Source organism: Harpia harpyja, chromosome 15, assembly GCF_026419915.1.
Source record: "Harpia harpyja isolate bHarHar1 chromosome 15, bHarHar1 primary haplotype, whole genome shotgun sequence".
Classification (NCBI taxonomy): Eukaryota; Metazoa; Chordata; class Aves; order Accipitriformes; family Accipitridae; genus Harpia; species Harpia harpyja.
Window position 1 is genome coordinate 17,474,593 of NC_068954.1, and position 18,867 is coordinate 17,493,459.

Below are 18,867 nucleotides of genomic sequence, written 5' to 3' on the forward strand. Positions count from 1 at the left end.
GCATTTTGAGATGCTTGTGTGACCTCACATAGTGGTAAGCCAACCTCTTTAGTCCATGCCAAATAAAGAAGAGGTGTACGGGAAAAGAAAACCGTCAAATGCAGAAGAAATCACAATTCATGCCCCAGTCCTAGCATTTCAGAAGTTGAATTTTGGCTTGTTTGCATACATTCCCACAGTTAACAAGTATATTTACTTTTTCTTAGCCATCTGACGGGACTCCTTAAATATCTTCTCGTACACTTTGTGAATTTAGTACAGTTCTCTGTTTAAACATGTCCTGTTATTCCCACAGTAATTAAATGCTTGCCTAATGAAGTCCAAAAATTAATCTGTGACAAAACACCCCAGGCAAAAGAACAGCCACAGACACTAGAAGCTTAAGTAAATATAGACCAGACATCCTGCAACAAATGAGGGTAACACATTGCAAGGTATTTTGCAACTTAACACTGTACATGGTTGCAGGCAATATTAAAGTACCTGTAAAGAGCAGGGAAGTAAACATGTTCAACATTAATTTCACTAGCCTCTCTTGGCCTAGGTCAACATTGCTTACATGATTGCTTTATGACTGTGGAACTCTGCCACCTTTGAGCAGCTATGAACAAAATGTTCTGCACGTACCATGTTGTGTGAGGTTGCTTTCAGGCCGTGTCAGAAGATGACAGGCTCAGTTCCTCCTAAACTGTGACAGAGCGCTATACGTGTGGCATTAGGTTTCGGCTGTCCAAGGGAGTGAGTGCTCACTTGTGTCAGAACATGTTGAAGTGGAGCCTTCATCCAAATGGGTGTTTATGAATGTTTCCCAACAGTCTCCTAATCCTGCAGGACAAAGGAATACTACTTTTTGAGGTTAACTTGGCTCTTTCAATTGGTGCCATCAAGTGGACATTTGTATCCTTTTAGAACATTCTAAAAGCTAGCTAATATTTGAGGTGTGTTCCTGATAAAAAGTGGTTTATCTATTGAGTCTAATAGTTGACTTGCCAACCCCAGTCCAGGGTAGTCAATCTCTACCATTTCTTGACTGAGACACTAGAGATTTGAGGCAGGGTCCTCAGGCAGAGGTTCCGGGATCATTGATATTGTTCTGTCTGCTGGGAGAGGTATGAATAATGTAGGCAATGATAGTTACCCTGCTCTGAAAAGCCCACTAGGTAGCCATGTATTCAATCTTCCACATCTGTACTGCTTCCTTCCTTCCTGCTTTATCTCCCCCTCAGTGCTGTAAAGCCTCTATACAGTATGTCTCTGCATTGTTCCCCAAAAAGAAAACATGACTTGCAGACATAAAGAAGATCCATGCTTCCCCCCCCCCCCCCCCCCCAGCAGCAAGCATGAAAGTCTGAGTCTAGATCAGTAAAATGCAGACTTTGGAGGATTAAAATAGCATCTAGCTTTGGGCTAATAAAGAAACACAAATCACTTTCCCAAAGGGAAAAGGCTGCTCTGTTGGGTCCTGTAGGAAACCGGCAATGCTCCTCCCAGGATAATACAGCCAAAAGTTCCAAGCAGCACAGCATGCACATGGGTATTATGACCTCACATAAGTTTCAGAAAGCAGCATGTGGTAAAAAAAAAAAACCAAAGAGCTTTGCCCTTCCCAACTTGCAGGACAAACCCAAGTATATACATGAGCAAGTGGGAGAATGTTGCAATCGTGCAGCATAGACCTTGTAATCCCTTCAACACAAGCAGATCTGTCAACAGGCTTTTTCTGTCAGGTGTAAAACACATACATACGCTTCTATTCTATAGTGCTGCAAAATTTAATATACGAAATTTTGACAGGTTTTTTAGGATCTATGGGTGGAATTGTATACACGAGATATATAATTATGTCTTGCAAAGATTGAATGGCTGAGTATTTTCTATCTTACGTGATGCAGCTTTATCCCTGTTAACTTATACACCTATGTGAAGCCTCAATGATTTAACTGATTTTCATGGCATTTCTCTCTTTTTACTGGAAAATTTTAGAGCCAGAACCATGCCTTTTTGTTTATGTAGAACCATCATGCTGCAGACCCTGCTAGTCCTCTTCCATAACACAGTATAAAGAAAGAGGTCATCAAGGAAGCAGATGGCTGAGAAATACAGGTCCAGCCTTTATCTTCTTTCCCAAACACGCAAGCACCCATCTGTTACTGAAGAGAAAAGGGAAAGCCTTTGCAGTTGTTCTGGACAGACTAATTGCATGTTGGCCAAGAATTGGCTATTGGAGCCTATTATGAAAGAAAAGGGAAGTTGCTGAATCTCTGCTAAGGCCCGCAGAGCTGATGATGCAGATGCAAGAGAAATGTCTGAATTGTTGAAGAATGGCTGTAGAATCTCTCATCCAAGGGAGAACCTGAAGCTTAAATGTGGTGTGTCTCCAGGTACGTGCCACGCCATGCCCCACAAGGAGATGGGAGGGGAAATAAAGGACACAAAAAAAAAGAAAAAAGGGGAAGAGAACTTAATCCAAAGTAGGTGTAACCACAGCTAGCAATGAACTGCAGAAAAAGGAGTGATTTACCTGAGTACCACACCTAGCACTATCCAAAACACAGCATCAGCCCAGGCAATTCCGAAAGCCAGAACGTGTACGTAAGCTACTAACCAAAGATTCAGTAAAAGGGTAGAGAAGAGCATCTTTATGCTATTTCCCCTTTATTTAGTGACACTGTTGCACATATACGTAAAAGCTACAACTTGCAATTTCTTGGACTTGGCGGTTTAATCAAGTTCTTCAAACACACGTTAAAAAAACAAGTCTGTGCATGGTTGAATCATAGGGTTTCCCAGCAGGTTCCTTGAATTAACAGATTTCAACAGAAATTGAAGAAGATTTTAAATGACTTTTTCATTCAAAGGTCGCTCTACAATTGGAAATTCCCATCTGGAAGACGTCTATTAGCAACTTAGCATAGAGTGCCAAAATGAACTGTTGAAGTCTGTTCTGCAAGCATTTGTCCTTTTATAAGTATTTCACTCCTGATATGCACAAATCCTGTATTGTTAGAATCATAGAATGGTTTGGGTTGGAAGGGACCCTAAAGATCATCTAGTTGCAACCCCCCTGCCATGGGCAGGGACACCTTCCACTAGACCAGGTTGCTCAAAGCCCCATCCAACCTGGCCTTGAACACTTCCAGGGATGGGGCATCTAGAACCTCTTCCAGTGCCTCACCACCCTCACAGTAAAGAATTTCTTCCTAATATCTAATCTAAATCTACCCTCTTTCAGTTTAAAAAACTCTTGCTCCTTGTCCTATCACTACAGTCCCTGTTAAAGAGTCCCTCCTCATCTTTCCTGTAGGCCCCCTTTAAGTACTGGAAGGCCACTATAAGGTCTCCCCGGAGCCGCCTTCTCCTGGCCAACAATGTACCTCGAGGCTTTACCTGGCTTCTTATGCTCTTATGCTCCATTTATAAATGATGGAATTTATCTCAAACCTTTATGGCTACGCTAATTTGATAGAATCACAGAATAGTAATAGTTGAGGCACTATCAGCTCCCCTGCTGAGGGACCTCATCAGACTATCTATCTAGTTCAGGCCCCACCCTGCTCAAAGATAGGTCAGCTACAGCCAGTTGCTCAGGACCTTACCCAGCTGGGTTTCAAGGATCCCCGAGGCTGAAGACTCCACAACCCTTCTGGGAAACCTGTTTCAGTTTTTGACCACCCTCACTGTAAAGAAGTTATTTCTTATATTTAAGTGGAATTTCCTGTCTTTCAATTTGTGCCCATTGCCACTTGTCCTTTCTGGGCAGCAGTGAAAAGATGCTGGTTCTGTTGTCCTTTACTACCTCCATTTTGGTATTTACACACATTGATAAGATCTCGGGAGCCTTCTTTCCTCCAGGCAGAACAATTCCAGCTCTCTCAGCCTCTCCTTGTATGACACATGCTCCATTCTCTTAATTGTCTTTGTGACCCTTCACTGAACTTTCTCCACTACGTGCATGTATCTCTTGTGCTGGGGAGCCCAGAACTGGACACAGCACTCAAGGTGCGGTCTCACCAGTGCCTCACTAGAGAGGAAGAATCACTTTCCTTGACCTGCTGGCAATGCCCGGGATATTGTTGGCCTTCTTTTCTGTAAGCACGCATTGCTGGCTCATGGTCAACTTTTTGCCCACCAGGAGCCCTGGGTCCTTTTCTGCAAAGCTACTTTCCAGGCTTCAGTGTGTACTAGGGCACAGGGTCAATCCTCACCTGCTGCAGGACTTGGCATTTCCCTTTGCTGAACTTTATGAGGTTCATGAACAGGAGTTGGCCCATTTCTCCAGCATGTCAAGGTCCCTCTGAATGGCAGCGTATCCATGTGGTCTATCGACCACTCCTCTCAATTTTGTATTTTCTGCAAACTTGCTGAGGGTGCACTCTGTCCCCATCATCCAGGCCCTTAATGAAGAGGTTAAACAGTACCGGCCCCAGTATCAACCCCCGTGGTACTGCACTTAGGACTGGCCACCAGCCGGATGCTGTACCCAGCCCAACCCTTTAAGCCCAACAGTTCAGCCAGTTTTCAGTCCACCTCACTGTTCATTTATCTGCTCTGTACTTCATCGGTTTGTCTATGCCGATGTTACAGGAGGCGATGTTGAAAGCCTTGCTAAAATCAAGATAAACAACATGCACCGCTCTCCCTCATCCGCAAAGCCAGTTGTTTCATCACAGAAGGCTATCAGATTGGTCAGGCATGATTTCCCCTGCTTACATCCATGCTGACAACTCCTAATCATCTTGTCCATGATACATTTGAAAACAGCTTCCATAAGGATTTGCTCTATTACCCTCTTGGGGACTGAGGTGAGGCTGACAGCCTTGTAGTTCCCTGCATTCTCCTTCTTGCCCTTCTGGAAGACAGGTGGGACATTTGCTTTCTTACAGTCCCCAGGAACCTCCTCCAATTGCCATGACCTTCCAGATATAATTGAGAGCAGCCCTGAATGCAGGAATCCCACCAAATCCTATGGATTTGTGTATGCCCTATTTGTTTAAATGTTTCCTAACTTGATCCTCCTCTACTGAGGTCAAGTCTTCAGAGCTCCAGACTTCCACTGATCTCCACAGCCTGGGATCCCTGAAAGTAAATCTTACCAGTTAAAACCAAGGCAAATAATTTAGTTCTGCAGTATAAATAATTCAGTTTTATTTAGCCGTACTATTTCTTTTATCTATATTAGAAGTAGCAAATGAATACAGGCAGTGACTGAGGGTTGCCTCTTGAGCAACCTGCACCTGAACAGTATCCGTCTAAAACTACTCTTCTTGGTGGTGAACCACATATGGATATTAAAAGATTAAAAACCATTAGAAGTAGCCGAGGGCATTTTCCTGCAGAATCATATTGTGATATTGGCAACATAAATCTAGCCCAGGGAAAGAAAGAAAAATGACCAATCTCTCACAAAACTGGAACAATATTTTAACAATCATAAAAAAACGCAGATTCCTCCTTGTGAAAAGGATATGAGGAAAGCATTTTTTTCCAAACAAAACCTGTAACTTTTATACCTAAATACTGGAGATAATGCAAGAATGAAAGCAATCATCTTCATGCTGTCGAGAACTGAATTTTGAAGTTTCTGATCAAATTCCTGTTATTGTATTGTTAAGGAAGTGGCCTTGTTCACTGAACTGAAGCGATACTGGAAGAGCTTCCTGTTTAAAACAGCAGGGAGTGCAGCCCCGAGAACATCAATCACATGGTTCATAATATTAACTCAACTGGAGCATTGCAGGAACAGGGCTCTGTTCAGCTTCAGGGGTCCCCTGCAATGTTATATACTGCAGGATCCTGAAGTTAGTATTTCTTCACTGCGACACAGTAACTCTCTAATAGAAATGGATATAGTTAGGAAGAGATGGAACAACTTTACAGCGCTAGGGAATCAGGTCAGTGGTGTAGCATCATCTCTCTCTCTAGAATCTTTCAAAAAGGTGCAAAAAATCTGACGCCAATTACATCATAACCCACACATAAGTTTCTTCCACAGAACAGATAACAATTGCTTAGCTTCATAACTAAAAGTCCAAGGCTTAAAGATTTATATCCCTTGTAATTTTAAACTATGTCTACAGTTGCTGGTGTTTTTTAAAATACCTTTAAAATGGCTTTTATTTTCTAGTAGTTGTTTCCACAGAATAACTACATACTTTTAAATTTGTTTTCTGTTCTACATTCTTTCACAGAATTTCACTTCAGTGTGGTACTTTTAAAAGAAAAACAGGAACAGTTAAGCTCTTCACTGTTCTCTCAATTTTGTAATAATTGTACTTCACATTTAAACAAGACAAGGAGATATAGCCAGTGCTCCTATGAAATCTTCAGTACTCACAATTCCTTATAAAAAGTAAATGTAATCACAATTTGTCAATAACAAGCAGCAATGACAGACATATTTGCTCTCTACAACTAAGATATGTGGACAAAACATTATGAAGTGGACTATTCTGACCTCCATAACAGAGTACAGCAAGTTGATGTTATGATCAGTTTCTGTTATACGCAGACATATACTCTAATCTTCACAGAAGTGATAAAGGTGCTACAGACTTAAAGCAAGAGATGGAATACTGCCTATTCATTCAGGCTCTTTAACCTTTCACAGCCCTAAATATCCCCTCCAATTAAAGTACAGTTTAGAATCATGTTCAATTTACTATCATCATAAATATCAATTTCAAAAATCACGGAGGACATAATAGCCAAACTCTGCTCTTACATACAGTTTAGGGGGTCAAAAGAACAAAGCACTGTATGGAATACAGCAGGATAAATGTATCTAATGTGATAATCATTTAGCTGAACTGACAAGGAAAAAATTTGTATTTATATATATTGATTAGTGTACTCAATTTACTAAAATGCTTCTTCAGTTTCCTAGATAGGTTGTCTGAAAAAGAAATCTCTATCCTAGAGCGTTTCAGGTTCACATAGTACAATTTTAGAGAGACTGCTGCTTGACTGTATGGTTGAACAAACTCATGGCTTTCTTATGCAAATAACACCACTTATATAAACAGAACATACATCTGAAATTGTGTATGACTTGAAGTAACTCTCAGAAACAGGAATACTAAGATGCATCTTTGGCTGCTGTTCCCAGAACGTTACTCATTAAAACTTTGGGCATGTTGTGGTGCGGACTACCTTATGACTATTAGCTCACAAATTTGTGTTTGAACAATGCTCACATACTTGCAGAGGGACACTTAGCAGACAGGACATCAAGCTAAGATGCAACTAACAAAATTAAATCTCAAAAATACGTGGCTGACCAGTGTGAGGCTCTAGGTTCATATCCTCTCAGATCTCTAGATCTCTGAGTTGAGCAAAGCTTCCCCTATCCCGCTGCTCTGAAAAGCGAAGGCTTACCCACTAGAACAGACAGCAACAGTTTCTTGCTTGTCGTACAAAGCAGGAGAAAGGCATTGGGGAGGCAGGTGGGTCCTGGAACAACTGCAGAAACATTCAGGCTCTGACCCAGTGACAAGTTCAATTGCACTGGGCTGTTCCAGGCTGTGGCTGACAAGTCTGACATCCAGAGTATCTACTTTCCATTCATTACCTGACATTCACACCGACTCCGATGCACACCACCAGTTTTGGCCGCTAAGCAGTCCAGCATGACTTACTGGCTGATAAAGAGGAGGTAGCTCAAGCTGTGCTGACTGATGCTGCTGGACTTGGAAGCAGCAAGGGAGGAATTTTAAGAGCAGCAGCCTCAAAGTTGTGTGTGGAGAAGGAGATAGTGGGAATGATGAGAGGGGTGGGAATAAAGTGTTGTACAACCAACCCTGTCTTTCTAGTGTTGATATGTGCAATTTTTATAAAGAACTTAAAATAAATGGCAGACAATAAAGCTAATAAGATGCATGGACACTGAAGATGTCTTATGACAAAAACTTACAAAATGTTCCAAAAATAGGAGGGTAATTTAAGCTCAAATGAACGCACAAGGACTAACCCCAGAAAACCCCTCAAGGAAAAATTCCTACTTCTTACTGAACTGAAATACGATCAGGATTGAACATGGTAATTCACAGGAACAGGGAGAACCATCCCGAACCAAGTAGCAATGACCATATGGACTGAGAAAGCTATTTAGGGCGAGCCAGTCCTGAGGGACAGAAGAAGAAAATTCCGTAGTCCTCCCTTTCTCTCCCTTAAGTTAACTGTGAACATGAAGCAATGGAAAGGAAAACTTATTTGGTAAGCTTAATTTTAAATTGCATTTTTGTTATTTACTTTGCACCTGCTCCTACACTTCAATCTTTGCTCTTAGAATAAACTCACTTTACTCTGGAAGCTTATCTTGGCATTAAAAGCAACCCTTAAGCAACTCTGGGATGAATAAGGTATGTTACTATTTCAGAAACAGTTAATCCAAATAAAGAAGAGTCTTAGTCCTATCTTGTTGCACTCACCTAGGGCAAGTGGGAGGAACCTTGGGAAACTGAGCTCTCTAAGCAGCAAGGATCAGTTTGAGAACCTCTAACATCAGATATTGAGACAAGTCAGGTCTCCCCTTTCAGCCAAGGAGACACAATACAAAGCCCAGAAACCCAAGAAACTTGTTGAAAGCAGATATTTCCATGCCCTGCTGTTACAGTACAACAGGAAATTAAACTAAATCATGTATTTACTGTACATTCATATGCATTTAATATGAATTTGCTTTTTTAAATCTTTTTTTTATAGTTAAATCAATAAAAAAGGTAGACTTGTCAGTTCTTCACTTCTGTTTTATAGTAGCAGGTTCCTTACAAGGTTATCACCAGCCTCTCCCATCCACCATATTTCCCATAGTCTGGTAAATACCTAATTAAGGTCAAAACAACTGTTCTTAAACTCATAACTTAGCTTTGAAGTTCATTGCTTTTATTTCAGTCCTGAAAAAAGGGCTTCTATTCCCCAAACTTTTCAATCATCAGAGTGACAACAATACCCCAATTGTATGTGGCACTAGTTATCACACTTTGAAATGCTGTACACTGCCAGTTTGTATTGTTTCTCCATAAAGAACTTTAGAGTAGAATTTGCTTTGAAAAGGCAACTCACTCATTTATCAGAGTAACTTCTTGCTGAAGTCAGTTGTTTGTCCTTGTCATGAAAGCATGAAGTTCCTTTAGCAAGGAAATTATCATTTCTAAGATCTGTACCTGAGAGTTGATATTTACAGCTGAACAGTAAAGTGAGCTTTCACTCATCCTTCTTTAGCAGCTCTGCCTGATTTTGTTAACAGACTTCATGTTACAATTGAAAACCAAAATGGTCTGAGCTGAACATGAGTCTATGTTTTTGAGAGACACAAATGCATTTCCCCATCACAGAATTTACAAAACTTAAGCACTTAGAGGAAAGAAAGTTGGACCAAATCAGTTTTATGATAGAAACTGATTGCTGCCTTCTCTGCAAACAGAGAAGCTTGCTCGCTCTCAAAGCAGTTCTAAGACTAGAACAAAAGAACAAGTCAAAAATCTAAAGCCAAAGTGTTCAGCTAAAAGAGCCAAAGGGAGATTTTAGCTATCTTGTAGCTAAACTGTAGAAAGGTATTTATATTTTTCCTAATAAGTAGAGAGCCAAACAAATGTTACTTGAGCTGGCAATCAACAGTATCATCATGAAGAATTCCTACTAATATTAACAAGAATCACACTGGGCACTAAATTACTAATATAGCAGAACTGGCTAATTAAAGATTATATTAGTTCAGAAAACGGGTGATGCATGTGAGGCTTATTGTGCTGTACAGAATATTTGAAGGGATGGCAAACGACTGCTTTGGAGGAAGGGCGAGACAAAGATACAAACAAATGCCAAAATTTCAATAGTAGATTTTTTATGAACAGTAATTCACTTTGACTGGCATCAGCTTTTGCAGAAATATTCTTCTCTTCAGAATGAAGTCTCAAATATTTTAGGCTAAGCAAAGCCAGATAGGTAAGGCTAAAATAAGACTTTACTGTGGCAAAGCAGTCACCTCTCTATAGCTAATACTGAAACCCATTTTCCTTTTCATCTGTTTTGCTAAAAAGAGTTTCAGTAATTGTTCCTATTTTCTGTTAATGTGTTCCCAGAAGGACCTTATCAAACAAACAGAGGAACAAGAACTGTACACAATGGTGCATCTAGTAACTTTGTCCCATTGTCCCTTCCTGTCCTCTGCCACAGCTCTTCTCTTTTTGTTCTTTATTGTATATTGTCATATGGGAAGACTGGTATTGTAAACACCCGAATATCTTAAATTGTCATTCAAATAAAGTTGACAGGAAACCTCTAGTGTTTGTTACACCATTCTGACAGATGAAGTAATCTCTGCAGGGCTGAGAGATGCCTTTGTGATTATTTTTGTGCCTAAGAACTATGAGCACTTATGGGACCATAAAAGCTTAATCACAGACCGTCAGAAGTTCATGCTATGCCAAGCCACTCTCCAGGGATTATTAAATCAACATGTCCTCCTGCATTTTGACTGACAGCCTTTGGTGGAAAGAATTTCCTTGTGGAAGTACTACTTCTTGTTCACTTACATGCAAATATTTAAAACAGTAGGAAAGGAAGTAATGTTTAATGAAAACTGGCCCACTTACATGAAATGTTACAGATTCACTACTCTGGGTACATTAGCTTCTTTGTATCACTCCCCAGTCTTCTTTTTCACAGCATGATTTAACTTTCAGGACTAATTGCACTGTTACCGTGTCAATGGGATGTAGAATGCTACCTGTTGCCAGCCAATGCTTCATCTTCCCCCACACAACACAGTATTCTCACAGAGGCAGGAAGTTCTCTGAAAACATATGTAATGAAATCTTTCAAAAAAAAAGAAAAGCAGAAGACCTAGTTTTACTGCAGTGCCTGTGAAAGCCCTTACCAAACATTTTACAGCAGACATCAAAGACAAGCTACTTTTTCTCTTGCAGAAATTGCTTATTTTCCTGTTACTTTCGTCTCGACCAACTTTTGTATGCTTCAGTTTTAATTGCAAACATAGATTTTAAGCTCTGTGGGGCAGGATCTCTTTTGTTCTTTCATGTAACCAACCTCCCCTGTCACTACGAAGGGACTATTATTTTGTGACTATTTTCAAGATGTATTTCCTTGATGTTGTCTTCCCCAGCACACACCTTCCTAAATAAGAGCACAAGAACATCTTCCCAAAACACTGCATTTCTCCAGTGGAAACCTGTGAAAGATGTAATTATGAACCTTAATGCCATAGATGCAAACTATTTATAATGATACTGTGATTTACAGTATAGATAAATGTTCTCTTTTAAGTATGAACTCCTAAGATCCTAGGAGTCATGCAGGGAAGCATATTTTTGTATTTTCTGAGCATTGCAAGAACACATACATTGAAAAAAGAATAAAAATTACTAGAAAATTAAGGGCTGTGTTTTAAAACCAACTGACATTTACGCTGTGTTATCATGAGCTTGTTCTCAAGCATTTTGTTAATTGAAAGTAAGGAGTTCATTCAGTAGGTCAATTATTTGCTGCAAATGTTTCATGAAAGTCTCAGTAACACCACCTCCATGGATTTATATAGATGCACCAGAATAATTTCTTGTGACTAGACTATGATTCAGAATTAGCTATCAGCCTTTTCTAAAGCAGCTCTTTTGTGGCTTCATTTGAGAATGTTTAGGTTAAGATTTCGCAAGATTTGTGCGTAGGTATATGTCTCCCTACTAAAAGAAAATCAGATAAAATGAGCTTAGTCTTTATATACATATATACATATGTATAGTGTAATGCAGACTGTACTGAGCCTAGTGGCACTGCACTCCTATGAAGTTACTCACATCTATATATAATTTGCAGGTTTAGATTTAAGGGAATGACTCAGAATTGATTGGGAAAAGGGTTTTGAGGGTTTTTTTTCCCCTTTCTGAAAGCAGCTCTCTTTGCTTTACTACAAAAACATGCTATTGCTTCTGAAGTTGCAGATGCTACCACAATTGTAATTGCCTGTCACACAGTGAGGAAATCTAATTAAAACCACTTATTTGTACCTATTAACCAGTCTCTTTAAATGTAGACAAAAGACCTTACCACAAGCTAAAACATAAGTACAGAGTGTGGTCTGCAATTCAGTAAGAGAAACAACGGATGTTTTTAGATAATTACACTTACCTCCGTTTTCCTGCTACTACCAATTAGCATTAACTGTGAACTTAAATGGCTATATAAATCACTATACCTAGCCACTACTCCAGACATGGTTCAGACTGTTAGCATGATATTGGACAAGGCATTTCATCTTTCATGTACTTAAAATGGTGAAATTTTTGTGTTGAGGGTAAACTACTGATCGCAGCATGGTTTAGAGGTATAATATACAATAATTATAAAAAAATGTTTAATAAAGTGCAAGGAATAACCTGCAGTCTTCTCTCAAGACACCCGGGATTCTCGAGCAGTTTTATAGATAAGAGCAGTATATTCCTTTGGAGCCTCCTTCACCACATCATTTAGAACAACTAAGGTTACAGTTCAGTTATTTCATCAGAAAAAACTCTACAGAAAGGTCCAACGTGAAAGAGGCAGACAGGGCACTAAACCAGAATGGTTTACTAAGTAGCCTACTGCACAAGCTCATCTGGTAGAGTTTGCTGCACTTCCTAACATGAAGCCTTCACTCAAGATGTCACTCTATTTCAGACTGGATAGTGTTGACTGGACAGGTAGAAGAGTTGTGCTGCGTACCACCTTACTACTATTGGCATCACCACATCACTTCTTGCTGTCTTTAAGGAACCTGCACTGCTAGGCTGAACCTACTGAAAAAGTACTTGTGCTTGTCCCATTTCAGGTTTCTCTACGTAACAAACAGGCCATTAATAAACTAAAACCTGTGGCTTATAGCCATGATAGACAGGCTTCCTTAAGTCAACGGGTGGCTGCAGGAACAGTGGTTTTTTTACTCATTTTTCAAGACTTCTTCAGGGTGCCAGGCCGCCCTCACGCCCTGCGCGTATCCATCACTCATCCACCGTTGCGTTCGCAGCTACTGAGTGCCGAGCTCCCTCCCTGTCCCGGCAAAGGGGAGACGGTTAGGAGCAGAATGGGGGGCTGATCTCTTCATTACCTCAACATAACGCCTGCGCCCAGATGGTTTTGGGCTACCCTCGGTTTTGGGCTACCCTCGGTTTTGGGCTACCTCCACAGCTGCCACCTGGCCCCGACCCGGCCAGCGCTGCCAGCACCCCGCTTCCTTGGGGTGGGCTGGGGGGCTCCCCTGTCAGGCTGTCCCTGCTTCTCCGCCCCCGTCCGCGGTCAGGAAGGTGCCATTTCCCCTCAGGTGCCCCCATCCGTCCCCCCCATCCCCGCGCCCTCGGCGAGGTCGCGCACACCGGCGCAGGTAGGCGCTCCGCACGCCGCGGAGAGGCGAGGCGAGGCGAGGCCGGGCCCCTGCCCCTCGCAGCGCTGCCTGGCGCCGGGCGAGGCCGCGCCGGGCCCTTGCGCGGTACCTGCGCGCTGCGCGCAGCTTCTGCCCGCCTTCAGCGCGGAGCGGCCGCCGCCGGGCCGCTGCCATCCCCGCCGGGCCGCCCCCCTGCCCTGCCCCATGGTTTGCCTCACCGGCCCCCGTCCGCCTGCCCGGGCACCATTTTCCCCCTCCCGCCCCCCGAGCCGGGCCGCGGCCGCCGGAGGGGAGCCGCCTCGTCCCGCCCACCCCGGCGAGGGGCGGGGATTGGGCGAGCCCGCCTGTCACTCCGCGGCGGCGCCGCGCGCGGGTTGGCCGCTGGTGCTGTCCGTCAGCGGCGGGGCCGCGCCGGCCCCTTGTTGTCACGGCGCCGTGCGGGGCTGGGGCTCTTCGCGCCGCCGCCGCCGTTGTTGCCGCCGCCGCCGCGGGAGCCCGGGAGGGGAGCGGTTCCTCGGCCTCGTCGCCCGCTCTCCCGGCGCGGGAGGAGGAGCCCTCGCCATGGCCACCAGCACCACGGGCTCCACGCTGCTGCAGCCCCTCAGCAACGCCGTGCGGCTGCCCGTCGACCAGGTGAGGATGGGGAGGCGCCTGCTCCGCCGCTGCCTCCCGGGGGCTCGCCGGGGAGGGGCGGCGCCGCGCCGCGCTGGGCGAGCGCCCCCGCTCCGCGCTGTCCCGCCTCGCCCCATTCCCCCCCCCCCCCCCCGCGGCCCCTCCGTCCTCTCCGCCTCCGCCGGGCGGGGGGCCGGGGGGAGGGTGGGCAGCGCCCGGCGGGGCGGCGGCGGTTCTCCTCACGCGCCCGCGGCTGAGGGGAGAGGGGGGCGCGGCCGCGGCCCACGGGGGGGCGCCGGGGCGGGGAGCTGCGGCCGCGCTCCGCGTGCAGGTGCGCTCGCGCCGCCGCCCGCCCCGCCCCGCGCCTCGCCCGCCGCCGCCCGGTCCAGCGGAGCGGCCGCATCCCGGGCCCGGCCCGGCCCGGCCCGCCTCGCCTCGCCTCGCCCCGCCGGTACGCCTCTTCGGGGCGTGCCGGGGTCAGGCCGCGGGGGCTGCCATCGCGGCCGGGCTGGCCAACTTGTTGGCATCCCCTCCCTTTGGCCAGATGTGGCTCCGCAGCTGGGAACGGGGCCGGTATCGGCTCAGCAATGCAAAGGTTGGGTAGTAATTGCAAATGCAGAGCAGCGTGCTGCGCCGAGGCGCGCCTGCCAGGGGTTTTTAAATGCAGCGTTAAATAATAACGTGTGCTGCGCGCAATGCTGTTGGGTATTCGCACGTACTTTGTAGGCAGAGCGTTTCTGTGGTGTCTTTTGTCCGAGTGATCTAAAAATTCCTGAAGGTTGTTAATCCTGTCGCCTGCACAGAACCTCGGAAGATTACAAAATAAGATTGGGAAACTGAGGTTTGCAGAGTTTAATGACTGAAGTTGTACAAGAATGTTTGATCATGGGGGAGGTGGTCTAGACCTCCTAAATCTACAGAATATCTATGTGTTTATGAGTACATACGTAAAGTAACCGCAAGTAACTCCTCCTAGAAATTTTGTGGCACCAGGAAATTTCATTTGAGGAATTCCTATTTAAAAAAAAAAAACAAAAACCAAAAAAACCACCAAAAAAACAAAACCCCCAACTCCATTAATGTATGAATGAATGAATGAAGCGCATCAAGAAAAACAGTCTGTGCTTATGTAGAGGGAGATTTTGATGGTTTGGTTTTACAAAATACACCTAATAAGTGAGTAAAAGTAACCAGAAGCAAAATACAGAGGAATGAGCATGTCTAGTGAAAGAGTTTTGAAAGTGACTGAACTACACGCTCTTCCTTTTTTTCTTCCCCCAGCATTTGTTTGAATGGAACCTTAAGTTAAGGATACAGATAAAAAAGTATCTTCTAGAAAACTGACAAAAGTGGGCAAGTTGAAATTGAGCTTGCTGTGATGGAATAGATACTGCGCACAACTTGCAATGATACCTGTGGCTGGGATCAATGGCACCACATGGCTCAGTGCCTCATATGTGCAGGCTATAAGCTGCTCTTGGCAGGTGCCGTGTATTTATTTCCATAAAGTGTGTAGCTTCTAAGGGTACTGTAAAACAAATAACAGATAACCATCTTTTTATGGCATGGTGCTGGCGTTGTATAATTACCTATTCATAATAATAGTCATAAATTTAATGGCTTCGTGACATAGTGCAGCTTCTACCAAATTTATTTTAAATGTTGTGGATATGGCATTTTGATGATAATAAAGTTACTTTTTATCAAAGCCTGGAAAACTTCCCTGTATTGAATGTTTCACAACAGGTGCTCCTGTAAAGCTAAGATGTTTTTATAAAATACTGTTTGAGCTCTGTTGAAGCTTTTGGGAATAATCACAATGGAGGGTGGCTAAACACATGGTTTAAAAGATTTGTTATAAGCAGTTAAAAATCATACATACTTTGTTTTTAGACGTCAGTGGACTGTGCGTAATATAGGTCCAGTTGTGTATAAAGAGCACTGATTATGACTGGAGTATGAATTGCAGAGTTACAAAATTATGCTGCACTGAGGAGAATGCATCTGTAACTGATTAAAAAAAAGGCAAAGTTAGAGTTTTGTAACCTCTCAGCTTAAGAGTCTATCTTGATAGTAAGTTTGTAATACAGGAAGAATATGAAATGTGTTCAGTGTAATCAAATCAAAGGTATTAAAAGAGAATGAGGGCAGGGAAGAAAAAGAAAGTGCTGATACTCTTTGGTGTGTGTCCTCGAAAATTATGCATGACATTCGGTGATACTATACGCATGCTAGGTATGAAAATGTAGCAGTGCTTTGGAAAAAAAAAAGTTTTCTGATTAGTAGGTTGTTTCTATTACTTGATCCAAATCTGTACTCTGAGTACAGTCATACCAGTACAGCAGGTACTTGAAATGGGCACTCCAGAATAATAGTAGCACTTAGAACTGATGGAGATGAATGTGTTTTGTTTCTCCACTTCTATATTTCAGTTTTGATCACAAGTAGATACTAACATTTATATACAAAATGTTGCGATTGTGATTTACATTTAAGCTGTAACTGTCTAATTATCCTGCTATAAAGTTTCAGTGAAGGCAAAGGCATGTAACTCTGGGAGGACAAATCCAGGTAGCTTGTGTCAATGTTACTCTACTGTCTGGGCATTCAAACAAATGGACAGAAGAACCTTGCCTATTTGGCAGTGAATGGAAGTAGAAATTCAGTTAAAGGTGAAGCTGTTATCTCTAAGATTGAACTAATTAATAAGATCCACATCTGTGGATTGAGTGTGAGAAATTGATCACTTTTTGACTTAGTGCTTGGTAGAACTAGGGGCACAGATTTGTTTGAGAATGGGGTTGGTTATGTGCTAGTTGGAGATCAGTGTAAAAGATGGAGGATGATAGCTCCACCAGAGCCATTTGACACACTTGTAAGAAGAACAGTCTCCTCTGTGCCCAACTGTATTACAAGAGCAGAGCTTTGTTGCCTTACCAAATTGCTGCTCCTAGACCTTTCTTCTTGGTATTAGAGTACTAGTTAGCTATAGAAATGGAGAAGAACTTGTTTTCCGCTTCTGTGTATGTCCCCCAACAAGGTATTATGTGACAACTTGTCACTATGTTAACCCTTCCTTTGGCTCTTATTTTGTCTTGCACCAAGTTAACTGAAATGGCTACTTGGAAAAGGTAATGTGTTTTTGATAGGCTTCTTGTTCCAATGTTTCTGTTGCTATTTTTGGTCATTTGGTGCAAGGGAAGATGCTTGGTGTGAACAAGAACCTACGATTATCTCTGTAGATTTGGGAAGGCAAACTTGCACACCTTTCTTTTGTATTTTGTTATGGGGGGGGGGAGAATCACTCCTTGGGGTGAAAAGCCTCATAATAACAACTGTGTCACCTTGGGTCCTCAAAGTTAATGAATGAGTGAATCAATGTTGATGTACTGCAGTATTCCTTCTGTCTTGTTAGGGGAGAGAGGGAATAAAAGTAGTTATGTCCTTCCCACCCTGACAGCTATAGAGAAGTATAGGAAGGATTATCATAAAAACTTGTCTGCTAGAGAATCATGTGTTGCATAGTGCATCGAGGTTGCAACTTAAATTATTTTATTATAGTTAAAACTCTCACCTAGCCTTCTGTTTTTCCTGTCTGTACTCATGTCATATTTGTGTCTCTGCTGTTTTCTTCTTTCTCTGAGGTGAAGCCTCACAAATAGCATGTTGGACCTTGATCCATTTCTAGTTCTGGCACTGTCTTGCTGATTGTCTATTGACAAATGACTTTTCTTGATGGCAGGTCAGCTTACCTGTCATTAAATTGGAGGTACTTAAATTTGCTGTGAGATGAGAATTATTCTAGGAAAGCAAAGCTTTCTTCTTGGCTTTAGGTCTCTGCGGGGTAAGGTGAGTTCAGGAAATAATCTTTGCTTTCACTGCTTCCACCAGAGGGAGCAAAATTTTTATCTGAAAACTGGCAAAAATTACATGGGTTATTACTGCCCTTCATTTGCCATAAAAACAGATAACTGTAGTAGAGGAATAGCTGAGCAGGGGAGATGGGAGATTGGCTACGGCAATATGTGAGCGTCAACTTTTTGCATGGGTTGTCAGAGATTGATCTTGAGATCCTGAAATATGGTCTGAACAACTGAATTGACTAAGCTAACTTGTCGTCATAAGAAAAGAAAAAGCGTGGCTCCAACTGCTAACAGTATAGCTATGTGAAGATGTGTGGACTGAATAAAATGTCACGCTTGTGGTTATGCACTTTGCTTAAAATCCAGGATGTAAAGATAAGCAGTGTTTTTTCAACAAAAGTAAAAAAAATTCCTTGCTGTTTCCATACTTCTCTTGGGTTTTTTCAGTCTAATTTTAGCTGTTATGGGAATAAATTTGCTCATTTGTGTAGAATAAATATAATTTTCTACATGAGTGCCATCAACCTTCAAAGAATCTAATCTGACCTTTTTTTTAATAAGAATAGGCATAAAAATCCAAGTCCTTCTAAACATGAACTGTATAAACCGTATGAAATTCCTTAATTTAGTGATCACAGGCCAGTCTGCTGCATCTACATCTTTGCATTATTTTCTGCTTACGCTTCCTTGTGCAGAGCGTTAACCCGAGTTGCTTTCAACATGCCCTTAACCCACTCAGTTTCACATAAAAGCAATTATCATTGACGTATGTTGAGCCTTCGTGTTTCACCTTGTTGCCTTCAAGGAGAGTGGGCAAGATGGTTTCTTCCTCGTATATATGTATGAAATGTTTGTTTCTTACATGTGTGTGATTGGCAAGATGTATCTGCAGATTTTCTTACTTCATTTTGATGCTTTGGACAAGAGACACAGCTGGAGTTTAGGGAGATGGCCAGGCTTGGAGGTGGCATAGGGAATAATTTTGCTGAGAAGCAGTATGTGCCTGATTTGCCTGCAGGGAGC

The 18,867-nt window shown here is 42.9% G+C and overlaps 1 protein-coding gene across 1 annotated transcript in view; it reads left to right on the forward strand.

The window, feature by feature from the left end:
* The first annotated feature begins 13,775 nt into the window (after positions 1 to 13,775).
* Positions 13,776 to 18,867, forward strand: part of MBOAT2 (membrane bound O-acyltransferase domain containing 2) — a 103,995-nt gene continuing 98,903 nt past the window's right edge. Inside the window, exon 1 of the mRNA XM_052809740.1 lies at positions 13,776 to 14,002. Within this exon, the coding sequence (XP_052665700.1) occupies positions 13,931 to 14,002 (72 nt within the window). The 5' untranslated portion in view covers positions 13,776 to 13,930. The remainder of the gene's footprint in view (positions 14,003 to 18,867) is intronic.